The 20,664-nt window shown below is 42.9% G+C and overlaps 1 protein-coding gene across 2 annotated transcripts in view; it reads right to left on the reverse strand.

Moving 5' to 3' along the window:
* The window catches only part of snx25 (sorting nexin 25), a 55,268-nt gene extending 36,947 nt beyond the window's left edge, over positions 1-18,321 (reverse strand). For both annotated transcript variants that reach the window (XM_090220341.1, XM_021583513.3), the window contains exons 1-5: positions 16,827-18,321; positions 16,233-16,317; positions 11,474-11,690; positions 6,815-6,987; positions 4,254-4,440 (exon numbers count right to left, since the gene is read on the reverse strand). In XM_090220341.1, coding sequence (XP_090076467.1) covers positions 4,254-4,440; positions 6,815-6,987; positions 11,474-11,690; positions 16,233-16,317; positions 16,827-17,135 — 971 coding nt within the window. In that variant the 5' untranslated portion in view covers positions 17,136-18,321. The remainder of the gene's footprint in view (positions 1-4,253; positions 4,441-6,814; positions 6,988-11,473; positions 11,691-16,232; positions 16,318-16,826) is intronic.
* Positions 18,322-20,664: the final 2,343 nt, after the last annotated feature.

The following is a 20,664-nucleotide window of genomic DNA, read 5'->3' on the forward strand; positions in this document are numbered from 1 at the left end:
GTCACCTCCCTGACCAAGGTCTTATTGCCCGGTTGCTCAGTTTGGTCAGACGTCCAGCTCTGGTCAGAGTTTGGGTAGTTCCATTTTTCAATTTCCCAAATGGAGACCACCGTGCTCTTGGAAACGTTCAACACTTTACAAATTATTTTAAGGCCTTACCCACATATGCCTTATCACAATTCTCTCAGAACTACTGAGAGTTTCTTGGACTGCATGGTATAGTTTCTGCTCTGACATACACTGTCAACTGTAGGACCTTATATAGACAGGTGTGTTTCTAAATCACCTCCAAAGAATTGGTCACAGATGGACTCCAATCAAGTTGTAGTGACATTTCAAGGATGATTTAAAAAAATGTACTAGATGCACCTGAGCTCAATTTGAAGTGTCATAGCAAAGGGGTGTGAATACTTACCGTTTGTCATTATGGGGTATTATGTGTAAATGGGTGAGAAGTGCATTAATACAATTTGAATTCAGGCTGTAACAAAAATCTGGAATAAGTCCAGGGGCATGAATACTTTCTGAAGGCACTGTATCTCTGTATGCATGTACACGGAGTGTAAAAAACATTAGGAACACCTTCCTAATATTGAGTTGCACCCCCTTTTGTCCTCAGAACAGCCTGAATTCGTCAGGGCATGAACATCTACAAGGTGTCGAAAGTGTTCCACAGGGATGCTGGCTCATGTTGACTCCAACGCTTCCCACAGATGTGTAAAGTTGGCTGGATGTCATTTGGGTGGTGGACACTTCTTGATAAGTTTCCCGTGTGCGAGTGTGAAAAACTCGCTGTTGCAGTTCTTGACAAACAAGTGCGCCTGGCACCTTCTACCATACTCTGTTCAAAGGCACTTAAATATTTTGTCTGGCCCATTCACCCTCTGAATGGCACACATACAATACAGCTCTCAAATTGTCTCAAGGCTTAAAAATAATTATTTAACCGGTGTGTGTCCGCACACACACTTCGGAAGCTATTCAGATTTCTTAACAAAAGTGGAAAAAGTTACAGTACACCTTATTCTAAAATTGATTAAAAAATATATATATCCTCAATCTACACACAATACCCCATAATGACAAAGTGAAAACAGGTTCAGACATTTTTGTAAATGTATACAAAAAACTAAAATACCTTATTTACGTAAGTATTCAAACCCTTTGCTTTGAGACTTGAAATTGAGCTGAGGTGCATCCTGTTTCCATTGATCATCCTTAAGATGCATCTACAACTTGTAGTCAAGCTGTAGATAAAGTCCCACAGTTGACAGTACACGTCAGAGCAAAAATCAAGCAGGACAGAGTTCCTTTGTTCAGTGTGCGTGTTCTTCTACCCATCTTAATCTTTTATTTTTATTGGCCAGTCTGAGTTATGGCTTTTTCTTTGCAACTCTGTCTAGAAGGCCATCATCCCGGAGTCGCCTCTTCACTGTTGACTTTGAGACTGGTGTTTTGCGAGTTTTATTTAATGAAGCTGCCAGTTGAGGACTTGTGAGGTGTCGGTTTCTCAAACTAGACACTAATGTACTTGTCCTCTTGCTCAGTTGTGCACCGGGGCCTCCCACTCCTCCTTCTATTCTGGTTAGAGCCAGTTAGAATTGTTCTGTGAAGGGAGTAGTAGACAGCGTTGCACCAGATCTTAAGTTTCTCACATGGAATAGCCTTCATTTCTCAGAACAAGTATAGACTGACGAGTTCCAGAAAAAAGTTGTTCCTGGCCATTTTGAGCCTGTAATCGAACCCACAAATGCTGATGCTCCAGATACTCAACTAGTCTAAAGGACAGTTTTATTGCTTCTTTAATCTGAACAACATTTTTCAGCTGTGCTAACAGAATTACAAAAGAGTTTTCTAATGATCAATTAGCCTTTTAAAATGCTAAACTTGGATTAGCTAACACAACGTGCCATTTAAACACAGGAGTGATGGTTGCTGATAATGGGCCTCTGTACGCCTATGTAGATATTCCATAAAAAATGTGCCGTTTCCAGCTACACTAGTCATTTACAACATTAACAATGTCAACACTGTATTTCTGATCAATTTGATGTCATTTTAAATGGACAAAAAAAAAGTGCTTTTCTTTCAAAAACAAGGACATTTCATTGGGAAAATCTGCTCTGTCCATGAGATGGACCAGGTGAAAGCTATGATCCCTTATGACCCAGCCAGCGTCGCGGTGTTAGGGCGACAGGCTGACCCAGCCAGCGTCGCGGTGTTAGGGCGACAGGCTGACTTAATAAAATAGAACCTGCACACTCACAAGCTCCACCTCGTACCTTTATTCACTAACAAACAATGTTTAGATCCTTCAAGAATCTTCGTCCGGTTGGCATGGCTCATAAGAGTGAGGCGCTGGAGGGAGTAATGACTGTAGCCTGCAGGAGAGCTGAACACAGCACGGCCCAACACCAAGAGGTGGTAAAGCACCCTGATCAGAGGCTGCAGCCAGGGATTGTTTTGGTCCTAGTGTCATTTCATGAAAAGCTGCGCTGTAGGTCAATGATAGAGAAACACAGGGCTGTGACAAGGGGAGAGGGAATCCCGAATGAGGCTGTCAGACAGGAGAGCTCTCTATGCTTAGGGACACAGAGAAGCAGGTATATAGAGGCTCACAAACACACAGCTTTGTCACTCAGGGTGACTTAAGGTGAGTAGTGCTCAGCGATTAAATGACAGAGTTTTTTAAATAACTAATTGACCGAAGTTGGTTTAATTATTTGAATTCCATTTAGTTTGGGATTTTTTGTGTGTGCTCAACGCACCTTTTGTCTAGAGAGATCTCTCTGGGACATGTTGTCCAACTCATCATAATTAAGAGCAGAAAACATGGTAATTAACGTAAGTGGTCAGTTGTTGGCTCTCAGTGTGATTTTTGCGCAAAAAACCTCCAGGTCCTAGTGAAAAGCCAACTGTCCCGGTTGATATATTATCAAATAGATATTTGAAAAATACCTTGAAGATTGATTATAAAAACGTTTGCCATGTTTGTCGATATTATGGATATAATTTTGAATTTTTGTCTGCGTTGTCGTGACCGCTATTTCCGGTGGATTCCTAGGCATAACGCATCAAACTAACGGAGGTATTTGGATATAAAAATATCTTTATGGAACCAAAGGAACATTTGCTGTGTCTCGTGAGTGAAAACATCCTAAGCTCAAAAGGTAAACGATTAATTTGATTGCTTTTCTGATTTGTGACCAAGTTACCTGCCGCTAGGTGTACATAATGTTTTGCTAGTATATCGATTAAACTTACAAACGCTTGTATTGTTTTCGCTGTAAAGCATAATTTCAAAATCTGATACGACAGGGTGATTTACAAAAGGCTAAGCTGTGTTTCGCTATATTTCACTTGTGATTTCATGACTATGAATATTTTCTAGTAAGATTATTTGACCGTTGCGCTATGCTATTTAGCGTAGTTGATGACAATTATCCCGGATCTGGGATGGGTGATTCCAAGAGGTTTAAGAGCAGAAAACATGGTAATTAACTACAATGATCAGAATCCATTGCGCGTACAGCTAGCTGCCTGTTCTCATTGGTTCTTCCTGGGCAAACATGCTTGTGGGGGCGGCAGACAGAGGAAGAAAGATGGATACACCAGACAGATAGAGAGCGGTTGTTAGGCATCTCTACCCGACAATACATCTAATTGATTGATAGTTGTTATTTAGCAGTTTTAAAAAGTATGACTTATTTACTATGAAGTACTACTAAAATAGTGATTTCGTCACACAGCTAGCCAGGATGACTCGATTGATGACTCTTTTGGGAGCACTGAGATAAAAGGCTGTCTGGCTAATACTGCCTGAGCAGAGATGAGATGACTTGGAATAAAATAACATACACAACTGAAATATTTTATTAAAGTAATGTGAATAAATGGTTAGAGCCTAATAAGTGATAGTAAAGCGCAGTCACGCACTACCATCTTGTTTTGTGCTGTTACAGCATTGAACCCACATAATGCATGTATTGTTTAAAACATTTAAATTTAGCATTTAAAAATAAACCGAACCAAAACCCACTAATCTCTCAGCACTAAAGGGGAGAGACGGTGTGACGTGTCGGTATGATGACGCACGCAAGTCAGGGTGACACGAGACAGTGTGGTTGAGGTGTACGTGTCGGCATGGCTAATGAGAAAACTGGAGATCTTCTGTGTCAGTCAGGACGTCGACACACATACAACCCACACTCAGAAGCACTAGTAGGAGGAGGGTTGGGCTGCTCTGTCTGTACCTGAGCTGTTTGAGGAAGTCGATGTCTGAGGAGGAGCTGATGAGCTTGATGAACTCCTCGTAGGACGGGGCGTAGGTATAGGCCTTCTTGTGGTGCTCGTTGAGCTGCTCGCGGTGCTCCAGCTGAGACAGCAGCATGAGGTTCAGGAAGTCTGGGTCACTCAGCACCTCCACCAGCGGCTTCAGCACTGCACACACACAGTAGAAAACAGGCTTATAGTGTGGCATGCTCCAGCTTAATCATTTAGACACACACACTAGCTAATGTTGTAAAGTGACATCCTCTGACAAGCACAAACTAAAGAGCCATCTTTGAATGTAAAAGCCTCCTCTCTTCCTCAACCACACACTATCCTGGATTACCTGTATTACAATGGCATGTCTGGACTGCCTTCAGATGTCCCTGGCTATTTTCCTGGGCTTCTTCATATTTCATTTTTATGGAGGAGATAAATGTTTTAGAAGGGAAGGGGTGACTCATACATGCTTACACAAGAAGCCATAAACAGCTGAACTGGTAAAGGCTGAGGCTGGCAGGCAGTAGGCCAGGGCTATGTCCAAAATGGCTCCCTTCTCACTATATAATGCATTGGTTTTGAAAAGGGCCCATAAAAGGAGTGCACTTTGTAGAGCAGGGTTTCCCAAACTCGGTCCTGGGGCCCCCCCTGTGCGCACATTTTGGTTTCTGCCCTAGCACTACACAGCTGATTCAAATAATCAACTCATAATTAAGCTTTGATTATTTGAAGCAGCTGTGTAGCACTAGGGCAGAAACTAAAACATGGGATCCCCGGGACCGAGTTGGGGAAACCCTGATGTAGAGAATAGGGTGCCATTTGAGGCACCTTCCTCGGGGGTTTCATCGGGGGGTCTATAGGCTGGAACAGGAACCACCCCCCTCATCCTCTACTCTTGCTGCGACACACCCCCCCCCCCACATATTTCCTTCAAGGCACTAATATTGAGATCTGAGAGAGCTGCAGACATCCCTCTGTTTTTGCTTGCTTCTGATGGGTATTAATACTGAGAGCAGGCATCATCTGCACCAAGCTAGATGGTGTGCACTAGATGAAAGCTTTGCTGATGTGTGTTGGGAACATTTTAGTGTGGGGCTTAGAGGATTCTATTCCATTTCAGTTTACAGGGTTTTCAGCCAAACACTGAAAGATCTGATATGCTTTGTGTGTGACTGCAAACATTTCCGAGCGCTGTGCTGCTGTGATGCAAAGCAAACTATCAGATTTCTCACACATAGCTGGTGGAATGGCTTTCTAATGGTGATTTCAGAGATAATCTCTGGCAAATGGAATCAGATTGGCCACTCCAGGCAGCCCCCAGCCTTGGTACAGAGGGCAGCGGTCAGTACATTTCCCCAGACTTCACCCTCTCTGGTTGTGTCCCAAATGGCACCCTATTTCCTACAGAGGGCACTACTTTTGAACAATGCCCTATGCACTGTTCAAAAGTAGTGCACTACATTGGAAATAGGGTGCCATTTGGGAGTCTCCACCCAGTCAGTCCTCCATGGAAACCCATAGAAGTACTAGAGCCTGGCCTCAGGTTGAGCTCAGTTAGAATACAACGTCCCATTGTTCAAGAAATCAAAATCTATCCTCAAATCGCATTACTTTGTTGTGAGATCAAATAAAATCAACAAATTACAAAAAAGAACAAATGCCCCCAAAAAACTGATAACATAAACAATAACATTGAAATCTGATAACATATCTGACTAATGTTGAGCAGCACTAATGTTGAGCAGCACTAATGTCGAGCAGTAACGTTGAGCATTTTGGATGCTCTTAAAACAGAACCTCACCAACACCATGACAGGAGAGTGGGGGTAAAAAAAAAAAAATGTGCAAATCTAACATGTTCAGTACCTTGAAGGAGGGATGTTGCTAAGTAACGGTGGTAATGAAGAAATAATTAGGGATCAGGAAGTATATTTTTGTCATCCGTCTGTGCCTGCAAGATAAACAAATCGCCCCCACACCTTCTTGACAGCCCATTTAGCTCTGCCTCCTTGGTCTGCAGTCAGGCAGCCTTCACTGCTATTCACAGAACCACATCTGTGATGGCACAGCAAGTCAGTTCACAAGGAAGTAAAATACACAGCCCTTTTCTGATTGGTGTTGCCTTTTGATTTTTGCGTCACATGACGTCTTCAGAGACAGTCCATAGTCATTAATATTTTAATACCAGTATCTGGTTGTTCAATGTTGTTTTTTGGTTAGTACAGCGAGAAGCATGCGAGAGCATTTCCCCTCCTCCTAACAACAAATACAGTAGCAGACAAGTCATTCAGTTGGAGCTCTGGCACATCATCCAGCCCACATCATTGCTCATCATGCCATTGTTACATGAAACAGATTTCCAATTCACTGATTAAGGGTGCCATTTGGGACAATTTCCCATAGGTTTTGGGCCTTGGTCAAAAGTAATGCACAATAAAGGGTATAGGGTGCAATTTGGGACGCATGGTTAATCAGTCCCTGTGTTGAATGAATAATGGATAAGCTTTAGAGAGAGAGGACGGTGTGTCCCTGGCTGTCGGTGTACCTTTGGTGGTGATAACCTCCACTAGAACCACGCGCAGGCTGTAGGAGCGGGCGTCTCGTGTGGGCAGCAGGCACAGCATGAGCAGGCGGGCACAGCAGCGCAGGAACCGTAGCTCCTCCTCAGGGCTCTGCAGACACTGGTGCAGGGGGAAGGGCTTGGGCATCTCCTCCTGCCTGGGAGAGGGGGGGTTAGAGAGTGAGAGAAGGGTGGGGCTCATCACAGAGCACACCCTGCTGTCTCCTACATTTACTTTTTTGTTCTGTACACTACAGAGGAGCGTTTCCTTACTGCACAGGCAATGCCAGTATCTTTGTGTAAGCTGATTACTGCTGATAAACAAAGTCAAATCAATGGAATTAATTGTAGCGCTTAGTTTTTTTCCCTCAATTGGACTCCAGGCAGGATAAAGGCTGGCCAGCCATCAGAGATTTGGTATTCAGCTTTAGAGGGCAATCTGTCCTCATGACAGATCTCTGTACAGAGGGGCTGGAGAGAACATAGCTGATACTGATCCATACTGCAGTCACAGCTCTTTCATTTTAATGAGGCATGACACCAGACATGACATCATGGCTTCTGAGCCATGATAGCAGGCATGACAGAGGAAGTGTGCATTTACTGGAAAGCCTACAAAACACACTCACCGCTACTGAAGACTATCCATTCACTAGGATGGGTTTGTCAAAGTGAGCATCATCTTTGTGTGAATAAAGCTGCAGTCTTAAAAAAGACAAGTGACAAACCCATCATAGAACAATGTCATGGGAGCTCTGGGGGGGCAGAGAACTCTGGGGCAGGGAACTCTGAGGGGGCAAATGTATCTCAGCATTTCTGGTCGATTGCATCTGAAACAAGCTGGGAAAGAAATGCATCTACTGTGCTAAATAATGAGCAGCATCTCCAGCTGGAAGTCTTTGGAAGAGAAGGACTGACCGACCTTTGCCATCGATTACTTGAGTATGATGCTACAAGCTTGGCACACCTGTATTTTGTGAGTTTCTCCCATTCTTCTCTGCAGTTCCTCTCAAGCTCTGTCAGGTTGGATGGGGAGTGTCGCAGCATAGCTATTTTCTGGTCTCTACAGACTCTTCCTACAGTTGGATCCAGTTAAAGTCCAGGCTCTGGCTGGGCCACTCAAGGACATTCAGAGACTTGCCCCGAAGCCACTCCTGCGTTGTCTTGGCTACGTGCTTCGGGTCGTTGTCCTGTTGGAAGGTGAACCTTCGCCCCAGTCTGAGGTCCTGAGAGCTCTGGAGCAGATTTTCATCAAGGATCTCTCTATACTTTGTTCTGTTAATCTTTCCCTTGATCCTGACTAGTCTCCCAGTTCCTGCCACTGAAAAACATCCCTACAGCATGATGCTGCCACCACGCTTCACCTTAAGGATGGTGCCAGGTTTCTTCCAGAGGAGATGCTTGGCATTCAGGCCAAAGAGTTCAATCTTGGTTCCATCAGACCAGAGAATCTTGTTTCTCACAGTCAGAGTCCTTTAGGTGCCTTTTGGCAAACTCCAAGCAGGCTGTCATGTGCCTTTTACTGAGGAGTTGCTTCCGTCTGGCCAGTCTACCATAAAGGCCTGACTGGTGGAGTTCTGCAGAGATGGTTGTCCTTCTGGAAGGTTCTCCCATCTCCACAGAGGAACTCCGGAGCTCTGTCAGAGTGGCCATCAGGTTCTTGGTCACCTCCCTGATAGCCCAGTTTGCCTGGGCGGCCAGCTTGGTGGTTCCAAACTTCTTCCATTTAAGAATGATGGAGGCCACTGTGTTCGTGGGGATCTTCAATGCCGAATAAATTGTTTTGTACCCTTCCCCAGATCTGTGCCTCGACACAATACTGTCTTGGGGCTCTACGAACAATTCCAACCGACCTCATGGCTTGATTTTTGCTCTGACGTGCACTGTCAACTGTGGGACCTTATATAGACAGTTGTGTGCCTTTCCAAATCATGTCCAATCAATTAAAATTTACCACGGGTGGACGTTAATCAAGTTGTAGAAACATCTCAAGGATGATTAATGGAAACAGGATGCACCTGGGCTCAATTTCAAGTCTCATAGCAAAGGGCCTGAATACTTATGTAAATAAGGTATGTTTTATATTTGTAATACATTTTCAAAAAAATTCAAACAACCTGTTATCACTGTCATTATGGGATAGTGTGTGTAGATTGAGGAGGACATGAAAACATTTTTTTATTCAATACATTTTAGAATAAGGCTGTAACATAACAAAACGTGGAAAAAGTCAAGGGGTCTGAATACTTTCCCCATTTCCCTGTCTGTCCTTGCTTTCCTATGAGTTAGCTCCACTTCTACATGTCTGGGGCAAATGGAACAGAGACTTTACAGCATCATAAACACTGACCAGTAGCTCATTCCGCTCACAGCCCGTCATCCCTTACAGTTGAAAATGGCTGATTTTGTCAAAATTGGAACACAGTGGCTGTAAAGTAACATGCTATACATACATTGTGACGGCCCTGAATTTTTCTGAACCGTCTCAGTGCTTCTCCTTCCAATAGGGTGCTTTCCCTTTAATTCCCAATTAAATAGCCAGCATCAGCTGCGCAAAAGTGGGGTTGTGATGGAGACGTGAATGAGGATGTGTTCAACCCTCAGTTCCGAAGCGTCTCTATTCCATTTGTTTTGTTGCTGTTAAACGTGTGTTTTGTAGCCTAATAGAGTTTACCCAGGATCCACTCTTTGCGTCCGTGGACTACACCTCTCCGTTCTTCATGGCCTTTCTCCGCTGGAGATCTGTTGGCGGATTGGATTGTCTGACTGACCGACTGACTACAACCTTTTTGTATACGGTATTTCATTTGTTTTGTTGTGATGTATACAGTGATGATTTATGTAGTTAGTTGTAGTTGAGGACTTAGTAAGAGTTGATACGCTTTAAAGTTCTGTGCTAAAATAATTGTATGATTAATACTGGGTTTACGCTACACTTGAATGAATGGACAAACATTGCGTGACAAAGTTCACTTGAGTTCCCTGAACTCCTTTACCGGGCTGGACTCTTTTTAGGCCCGAGGTACAGGACATTTCTGGAGGAACCAGAACTCATTGTGATATTATTATATGTGTGTGTGTGTAATCATTGGTGTTGCTAATACAACCCACGCAAAAGAATATAGTTGTTTTTGAAGTTCTTTCCAATGTTTTAAGGGTTTATGAAAAGTTGATTTCCATCCTGACTTTTACATAAGTCCTTTGTATTGGTGTAGACTTGACGGACCAGATGGGACTCATTCCCTCCCAAACTAAACGGAGAAACCAATGTTTTCTCTGGTAGGCACAACCTACCTGGCACCCCTATAAATAATAACCTCAAGTCAAAACCGTTACAACATGACGCCAGAGGTCACGTTCTCTGCTTCACAGGGGTCCATGGGTTTTGACTGACAGAATCAATAGTAATTGTGTGACGGTGGGGACGCAGGGCTGTGTTCCAAATAAAGAACTACACGTGCGCTTGCTTCTGTTTATCAACGGCAAAGCGTGTAGAGCTTTAAAAAAAAGCACCTGATAAGGAAAGAGCTTTCCTTGAGTGATAAAAGCTCATTGAAAAGACTTAGGAACTGTTCAGTTTGAAGAGGTGTGTGGCAACTTGGATACACCAGTAAGACCTCACACTCAAACCCATGTAATCATTTTTTTCTCATCTTGCACCTACTCCAAAAAGTACTTTCAGATTTTATTGACAAATGCTGTGAAAAGTACAGTAAATGTAAAATGCACTTAAAATTAGTGTCATGTTTGGTTAAAGTCTTGTGACATGTGAACTGCTGTGTCCTGATAATTTCCCTATAATCTCCAAAGTGATCTCTTTCAATTGCTACCATGGTCATGCATATGCATATATGCATAGTTGTTCTGTTAGAAACATTTATATCTGGCCCCATCCATATTGTGACGACCCTCCCACTCTGTCTTCCGGTTTCTTTCTCTTTGCTCGTTTTCCTTATTATGATGTAGGCGGAGGGAGCTGGGAAGGTCGTCAGCGACATGGGACACACCTGGGCCCATGAGGAGACTCTCCATGCAGACACACTGTTGGATTTTGGTTGTGGCATTTTTGTGACCATTGTGTTTGTTTGCATTGGCACCTTTCAACACCCCTCATTATCACATTAATGCATGCAACCACTCACTTACACTACTGATTACTGACGACACACCATTGTTAATTGTATTTACGTTACTTCAGTTAATAAATATATTTGTTATTCCTAATCTCCACGTTGTCTCCCTGTTAGTTACGGACTTCGAGACGGTTTGTGACAATATCCAATTTCCAAAGGGGTTAACCAAACAGCTAAAACAGACAGCGAAAAAGCATCCTCTCCAGTACAGTAGCATAAGTTTGAGTAAGAACCCTGTCCCGAGCTTTGCTCCATGGCCACAGACTAAAATAAGCAAGGCTGCTCTCCTTTCCTGAGAAAAGGGGGAAGCTGGGTATGCCGAGTATTACAGAGTGATGATGACCACCTCTATATTCTCAACAGACCAGAGAGGCTCATGTTAGGGCCCCTGAACCTCTCCTCTAGCCTGCTCCCCGATCGGTTTGTGTTGTCCTAACTCCTATGGTTGTCAAACCAGCATGAGCTGGCAAGACAGCACAAACAGATCTCCTCCTCCCACACCCTCCTGTACCTGGTATTGGCTGTCTTGAGGTCACAGAAGTGTGCATGGAGGGTCTTGACGGTGTCATTGCAGACCACGTTGACCATGTCGACGTCTGCCAGGCGGCCCCGCAGCTGCTTGGCCATCTCCCAGAAGTCCTCCGACAGCATCTGGTAGAGCTGTCCCTCGTCGCGGCTCAGCGGCACATACCACGACAGGACATAGTCCCTGTAGCTGTAGTCAAACACTGGAGACACAGAGAACAAGATGTGGTTGGTACACTGCTTGGCAAAATACAGGGTAAATTTCAGCAGAAGCATCAATAGAAATCTCTGCTGCTAAAGGGCAGCAAAACTCTGAATTCTCTGTTCAGCCACAATCCATCTTTATTTCACGGTGTAGGTTTACATTAAGACTGGATCATGTTGGACCATCAGCCCCACCTCCTTTTCTTACTCAATCCTAGCCTAGTACATCAGCCACTAATAGCTAGCTAATGCTTACTAGGTACTATTGGAAACATTGCTGTGTGCTCATTTGGATGTGGTCCTTTCAGAGCCTCGCCAAGCCGTAATGTCAAATGTAATTCTATTTAACATTACTCTACCGGTTCCTCTGGTTAAACCAACTTATCAACACGTTGGTAGTGGGTTCACATTTCTAGTAGAGGTCGACCTGTACTAGAAATGTGAACCCACTACCAACGTGTTGATAAGTTGGTTTAACCGGTATATATATATATATATAAAAATAATAACGACAACTTCAACAATACTGAATGAACACTTATTTTAACTTAATACATAAATAGAATATCGATTTACTCTCAAATAAATAATGAAACATGTTCAATTTGGTTTAAATAATGCAAAAACACAGTGTTGGAGAAGAAAGTAAAGGTGCAATGTGTGCCATGTAAAAAAGATAACATTTAAGTTCCTTGCTCAGAACATGAGAACATATGAAAGCTGGTGGTTTCTTTTAACATGAGTCTTCAATATTCCCAGTTAAGAAGTTTTAGGTTGTAGTTATTATAGGAATTATAGGACTATTTATCTATACCATTTGTATTTCATATACCTTTGACTATTGGATGTTCTTATAGGCACTATGGTATTGCCAGCCTAATCTCGGGAGTTGATAGGCTTGAAGTCCTACACAGCGCAATGCTTGAAGCACAGCGAAGAGCTGCTGGCAAATGCAGGAAATTGCCGTTTGAATGAATTCTTACGAGCCTGCTGCTGCCTACCACCGCTCAGTCAGACTGCTCTATCAAATCATACTTAATTATAATATAATAAACACACAGAAATACGAGCCGCAGGTCATTAATATGGTCGAATCCGGAAAGTATCATTTAGAAAACAAAACATTTATTCTTTCAGTGAAATATGGAACCGTTCCGTATTTTATCTAACAGGTGGCATCCCTAAGTCTAAATATTCCTGTTACATTGCACAACCTTCAATGTTGTGTCAAAATGATGTACTATTCTGGCAAATTAATTAAGGTCTTTGTTAGGAAGAAATGGTCTTCACACAGTTCGCAACAAGCCAGGCAGCCCAAACTGCTTGCACAGAACACAAGAGAAGTGACACAATTTCCTAGTTAAAATAAATTCATGTTAGCAGGCAATATTAACTAAATATGCAGGTTTAAAAATATATACTTGTGTATTGATTTTAAGAAAGGCATTGATGTTTCTGGTTAGGTACATTTGTGAAACGGCAGTGCTTTTTTCGCGAATGCTCTTGTTAAATCATCACCCGTTTGGTGAAGTAGGCTGCGATTCGATGATAAATTAACAGGCACTGCATTGATTATATGCAACACATGACCAACTAGATAAACTAGTAATATCAACCATGTGATTATGTTAAGATGGATTGTTTTTTATAAGATAAGTTTAATGCTAACTAGCAACTTACCTTGGCTCCTTGCTGCACTCGCATAACAGGTAGTCAGCCTGCCACGCAGTCTCCTCGTGGACTGCAATGTAATCGGCCATGATCGGAGGCCAAAAATGCAGATTACCGATTGTTATGAAAACTTGAAATCGGCCAAGCCGATTAATCGGTCTACCTCTAATTTCAAGCACCTGAAGCATATGCACAACCATGTAAATAGTGATGCATGCACACTAGCCGAGGTCATGCACACTAGCCGAGGTCATGGCTGTGCGAATGCTTCGGGTGACAGAAACCTTAATCCACTAGCAACATGTTGAAAAGTTGGTTTAATAATACTTTCTTGTGGATATATGATCTAAAACTCAGAGCATCATAAGGACCAACCCCACAGACAACCGTGAGAGTAGATTCAAATTGTATTCAACATTAAAGCTTGTAGGGGGCCTGAAAGGACCTAAATTAAACACTGGGTTCTCCCAGACAGTGGATTTGCTTGCTATATCACCCATCTGGTCCAACAGGCTAACCTCTATGGTGCCTAAGCCAACCCTATACCCTTTCGGATTGCTCCTTAATTAAGCCAGTTGTGTCCTAGCCATCTAGGCAACAGTTTACTCTCCTGGTTGGGGAGATGTACTTTTTCAGTGGTACTCTCTCTGTGACATCAGCATAAGGCAGTAGCCATACAGACAGTAGAAACAGACAGTAAAGACCCTTCTTCTGGGAGGACCGCAGCACAGTACCAATGCTGGCTGCCAGGTAATAGATGTTCTTCAGTCAGGGGATTTACACAAACACACCCAAACTACTGGAGCCTGCAGCCACTCCATACAGAGTGCGCCACTGTCTGTCATGATACAGAACCTCTTCCATATCAATGAGTATATACTGTACGGAAAGACTTGTCTCAAGACACTAAACCCAAAGCATGCCAAGGTCTGACTGCAGCTACATTTCTGTGTTTCTATAGCGAGCCAGACAGCACTGTATGGAGCACAAACCCAGGTAGAGTAAGGCGCTATAGCCTAGTCAGACATATCCCAAAAATGAAAGGCCTTCAATTTGCTTTGCTTCAGACTGACAGTGCCCAACTCCACAGTGAGCCCTCTACAGGATATTGTGAATAACTTAAACTCCCTTAGTGTGGAGAGACATGGGAGGTTGGTTGAGCTCTTGTTGAAAACAGTAACATAGTCAGTGAAGAAGATCAGTTTATATCTCCTGGATGGCTTCACTCAATCCCTACATAAGAACCACATGATGGTAATGCCAGTGATGGGGTGACCTGCCAACCACCTTGGCAATTAATTTGCATTAACACTAGTGAGCTCCTCCTCAATGACCCATCTTTACCAAACATGTGATAGGTCAGAGGGCAGCATGGACAGCATGGACCTTGCTATGGCGTTGCTCAGAAATGATCAGAAAGGAAGAGGCGGGGCCTCCCGAATGGCGCAGAGGCCTAAGGCACAGCATCACTGCAGCCTGGGGTTCAACCCCAGTGTCACAACCGGCAGTGACCAGGAGTTCCATAGGGAGGCGCACAATTGGCTTTACTTGGCTCATTGTGCTCAAGCAACTCCTTGCTGACGTCTTGAGATCTGTATATACTGGAAGAGGCGAAGCGAGAAAGTTCTCTCCAGTCAAAATCTGTCCACAATAAGCAGACCGCCTGTCTTCCCGCCTTTGGGACTCCTATTGTTAGGGCGGGGACCAGGTCATCATGTCAGTATATACAGATCTGATTTGATATAACATTTTATCACAATACCAGAGGGAGTAGACAAGACAGTAATGCCTTTCTGCATGACTTGCTGCAAATACATGACAATATATCACTGTAGAGCCAAAGTGTAAGCTACCAAACTCCAGCCATGAAGTAAGCGGTTCAATCCTCAAGCGAAGCTAACAGCTGCAAGAAACGATTGGATTGATAAATCTAAATTGCCGGAGAACAATCTCCTGCTGTATGAATGAAAGGAGTGGTGTGTAAAGTAAAGAGCATGTTGGTTAAACACAGGGCCAGGGAGGACAGCAAACATCTCCGTCCCTGTCCCAAATGGCACCATGTTCCCTTTACAGTGCACTACTTTTGACAAGGGCCACCATGCTCTCCTCCATGGACCCTGGTCAAAAGTGCACTATAAAGGGAACACTGGGCCTTTCTTCCCCTCCAATCATGTGAGACCCTCTATCACACTGCTTCAACAGATTCAGTAATCCTATCCAACATAGGCTGAACAAGGTGGGGGAGGTTGGGTCAAACTTCCTTTGTTGTTCCTTTCTGTAATCAACATTTCAATAATACCATTTCTGATTGGTTTCTGCCTGGTGGGTATAATAAGTGCCAGTCATTAGGGTAAATGCTACCTTCGATAAGGGGCTTGCGATTAACCATCCATGCAGTAACACACAGCAGCTTGTTAAATACAGTAATACACATGTAATTGTGATCTCATTACCAGGGGATAGCTTTTATTTGCCAGTAGGGAAAGTTATTTGAAAGGCTATCTTCACCTTGTAAAATGTAAATGAGAAATGTTGTTTGGGGTGTGAGCAGATGTGGTGCTTAATGAATGACAAATGTAGTGATCTCAACTACATACTCCTTGCGTCCTCTCTCCTCGTTTCCTTAAAACCCATTGGAGAAGGTCAGAGGGGAGGGACCTCTGGCTTTCTCATCCAATGGGTTGAGAAGGAGACAAGGATCGAGGAGTATGCAATTGAAATCTTGCCGTGTTTCTTACACCAAGTGAAAGGAAGCTGCTAATCTCACAAGCTCTTCCTGAGAAGAGGATGGCCAATTCTAGGACTGCCGACTCCACACAAATGATGGTTCTGCAGCATTATATTTGGGGTTTTAACCACCAAACACTAACCTTCTTTAAGGGCCTTGTCCACATTGTGTGATACCACCACTCTTCTTGTCTGCGCAGACTCCAAAAGTGGCACGGTGAACCTTCCCTGCAAACATAACACAACACAAGTACAAAGGATGGAGTCCCAGCCGAAGGTCAATAACGCTCTCTCAGCCCATTGCATGCATACAAACAAGACCATTGACAAAGGATATAATCTAACAACCTCAAACAGAAATTCATAAATAATGGAATAGTTGAATGGGCAGTGATGTCCAACCCAGACAGGGAAGTGATTGAGGTAGTATTGAGCAACAATGATATTTCTAAACATAACACCCACACAGTGTCATGCAGGAGATACAAGACTGAGATACACTGCCTATGCTTCAAAGGTCTGGCAGACTGTTGGAGCTATAGGCTATAACACAACATGATAATGTGTCCTCACGCAGGACTGAAGAGCACAATAATGAATGCCTATAGAGGTCTACCATATTGAATTTAAAATGTCTCACTCTGACACACAACTCAGTGGCCATAACAAGGATGACATGGAGAACAATGAAAAGGTCCATGACATGAACATAAATAAAAACTATTCAGGATGCTTACCATTAATTTGTTAAACAAGTCCAACAGGTACGCAGACTGTCTCTTTGAAGTTTCAAATCGGCTGATTTTAGGAGGACCCTTTTTAACGAGGAGACCAAAGCTTCCCAACAAGAAGCAGAACAATGCAAAGGAGATATAAATAAAAAGCTTCAGAAAAAATGACGTTATGGTGAGCCCCCCATATCCAAACTGAAAAAGTAATGCTGCGGCGATTCCCAAGCAGATGACGGGCAAGAAACGAAAAGAGGAACCGATGGAGGCGGCGCTAGACATGGGGGCATCGGTGCTGCTCCTGCCAGCAAAATGCATGCTGCTGTCAATGACATCTCCTCAACACCGACAAGAGAACAGGCTTTGTGTTCCTCGCAGCTGGATCTTCATTCAAACGCATTTACCATATTTAGGGAGAGACGGCACCCAAATATTGACATTGGATATTGGACCTTAAAGATGAAAAAAAAAACATTCCCTTGCTGTTGTTAGCCTCCTATGTCCATGTAAAGGTCTGGGCATTGACGTCATTCTATGAACCTAGCTAGTCTATGTTGCTCGTGCCATCAGATTTGCATCGCAAAGCAAGCAAGTTTCCGGTGTTCCATGTAAACAATATCTCAAACCTAGCTAGCTGTGTTGGTAAGCTAGATACCAAATGCAAGAAAGCAGCGAGCATGTAAGTTCATTACAGTTCAATTACCTAACTAGCTAGCTAGCTACTTAGCTGGCCAGCTAACATTACGTTTACAACTCGACAGAATCCGAAAGGTGGATAAGGCTTCTTTGGCTAAATAGCTAACGTTACATTATATAGCCAACAGGCTCTGTCCGTAGCTAACGTTAGCAAGCTTGTTAATTGCTATCAAACTCCATCAGCAATTAGCTAGCTAGCAGCTAACTATGTGCAGGTAAATGCAAGCTAGCTTTAGTTAGCTAACTAGCTTGCGTGCTACCTGAAACGGACCTTTCTCGATATTTTATCTCTAAACAAAATAAATATCAAAATGCCTCTGGTTGGAAAATTGGTATTCCTGAGTATCCATCGACACAGCTGATGATGACACCTGTGTAGGCGAGGCGATGGCAGGCTGTTTTGTTATCGATTGCCCTCTATCTTCAGCTGAGTGTCTAGTTTCCTGTTATTAACTTGACTGACACATTTCTTTCTACACGTGAAATCTGCCGACCAATCAACGTGGCGGTGTCAACCGCACAAACCAAATCAGGCGTGTATTCATTACGACGATTCTGTTGTTAAATGTTTCGACTGTTGAAAAACGTTTTGCAACAGAAACCGTTAACTCCAACCGCTCTTCAGCGTGACATAAACGCTGTTGGGTTCCTCAACGGAAGTTCTAGTTCATTTAAATGTTATGGTTTCTAAAGTTTCCCTTTCCAATCTGCACATCAATAAATTATCAATTCTACCATGCTCTAAAGTGGAGTGAACGTCTTCCAGCCACTTATTTTATATTTTATTTTTTGGGGGCGAGACACAACTGAACTACAACTTCCGTTTAAGAACAAAACGGAACTCAACAGCATTTGGCGTTAACTGTTGCAAAAAATGCAAATCGTTTTGCAACAGACCAAACGTTTTGCAACAAACTAAACATTTTGCAACAGGCGAAACATTTTGCAAAACAATCGGCATAATGAACCCCAGTGGTGTATTTATTAGTTCAAACAGTTGCAAATTAAAACAAGTTTCTATAGAACAAATTCTGGTAGTTTTGCAACAGAATCGACATAATGAATAGCCCCCAGGGGAAGTTGTCAGAGGGGTCACTGTGGAACAATCAGTCAATGACCTTTCAACATTCCACAAGGTTAAACAAAGGGGGAAAGGGGATAATCATTAAGATATTATAAGAGAATAATACACTTTTGTCTTTTCATTATCATATGCGCTTGGCCAATAAGGCTGCACCATTCGAATGCAATTTTGTCTGGGCCCAATAATTTTGGGGGTGGAAAATTATTGTGAGGCACTATCATTCCACCCTTACTGTAAATATATTAAGGACTTTTTCTTAATGCAAAAATATTACAGTATATATAAATATTACATTATATAGCAAAGACATTTTGTTTTTATAGTTTTGAGAAGTGCTCTACTCTACTCCCACTATGTGTTAATCTCCAAGACAACCATTTCTACAAACAAGGGGATTCAATTAAAGGATTGCATTTATTTTTTGTCAATTGCACACAAGCTCCAACTGAAACGTGACTACCGCTTTTAACCCAACCCCTCTGAATCGGAGACGTGCGGGGGCTGCCACATTAGGCGTCCGGGGAGCTGTTGTTGTCTTGCTCGTGGACAGAATGACAGATTTTTCACCTCGTCTGCTCGGGGATTTGAACTAGAAACCTTACAGGTAACTGGCATTTCAGTACACACAGTATCATAATAATCATAAATTTACCCAAATATCCAGGCTCATAGTCCAACTGAATAAAGAGAGCTTTCATTGATGCATGGTAAATGCATATACTTGCACTTAATACTGTGATGTAGACACAGAGAAGACACTGATAAAAATATGTTTTTACATTGTTCACAAAACTACTACATTCCTACCCACTTAATTGCTTTGTGAGCTCACACACTAAACTATTGAATACTTTGATTTATATTTAAGTTATTACTACAGCCACTAGATGGTGCAATGTATTCAGACTTTGCATGATTCACCAGAGATACAGTGCCTTCAGAAAGTATTCATAACCGTTGACTTATTCCACATTTTTTACAGGCTGAATTGTAAATGGATTGAAGATACGTTTTACCCCTCACCCATCTACACACAATACTGACAAAGTGAAAACATGTTTGTAGAAATGTTTGCTGATTTATTGATAATAAAATACAGAAATCTAATTTGCATAAGTATTCACACCCCAGTCAATACTTTGTAGAAGCACCTTTGGCGGCGATTACAGCTTTGAGTTGTCTTGGGTATGTCTGTATCAGCTTTGCACATCTGGATTTGTGGATTTTCTCCTATTCTTCCCTGCAGATTTTCTCAAGCTCTGTTAAGTGAGACAGCAGTGAGCAGCAATCTTCAAGCCTTTCCACAGATTTTCACTGGGATTCAAGTCTGGACCACTCAAGGACTTTAACATTCTTGTTCTGAAGCCACTCCAACATTGCTTTGGCTGTATGCTTGGGGTCATAAATCTTCACCCTAGTCTAAGGTCATTTGCAGTCAAGCAGGTTCTCATCAAAGATTTTCCTCCATTCATTGTTCCATTTATCCTTACCAGTCTCCCAGTCCCTGACACTGAAAAGCATCCCCATAGCATGAAGCTGTCACTACCATGCTTCACGGTAGGGATGGTGTTAGATGGGTAATGAGCTGTGCCTGGTTTTCATCCAGACAAAGCACTTCGGATTCAAGCCCGAGTTACATTTTTGTCTCATCAGACCAGAATCTTTTGCCTTATGGTCTAAAATTTTCATGTGCCTTTTTGCAAACTCCAGGACTTTCTCAGGACTGGCTTCTGTCTGGCCCCTCTCCCATAAAGCCCCAGATAGGTGAAGTGCTGTAGAGACAGTTATCCCTCTGCCAGATTCTCCCATCTCAGCCAAGGAACTCTATAGCTCTCTCCGAGTGGTTATTGCCCGTTTGCTCAGTTTGGTTCAACGGCCAGCTCTGGGTAGTTCCATATTTTTTTCCACTTGATGGAGGACACTGTGCACTTGGAAACTTTCAACATTCTAGAAATTGTTTTATACCCTAACCCCAGATATACGCCTCAACACATTTCAATCTCGGCGATCTGTGGACAGTTCACTGGACTTCATGGTATAGTTTTTGCTCTGACATACACTGTCAAC

This window comes from Oncorhynchus mykiss, chromosome 25 (assembly GCF_057628025.1).
Source record: "Oncorhynchus mykiss isolate SJ-2025 chromosome 25, ASM5762802v1, whole genome shotgun sequence".
NCBI lineage: Eukaryota > Metazoa > Chordata > Actinopteri > Salmoniformes > Salmonidae > Oncorhynchus > Oncorhynchus mykiss.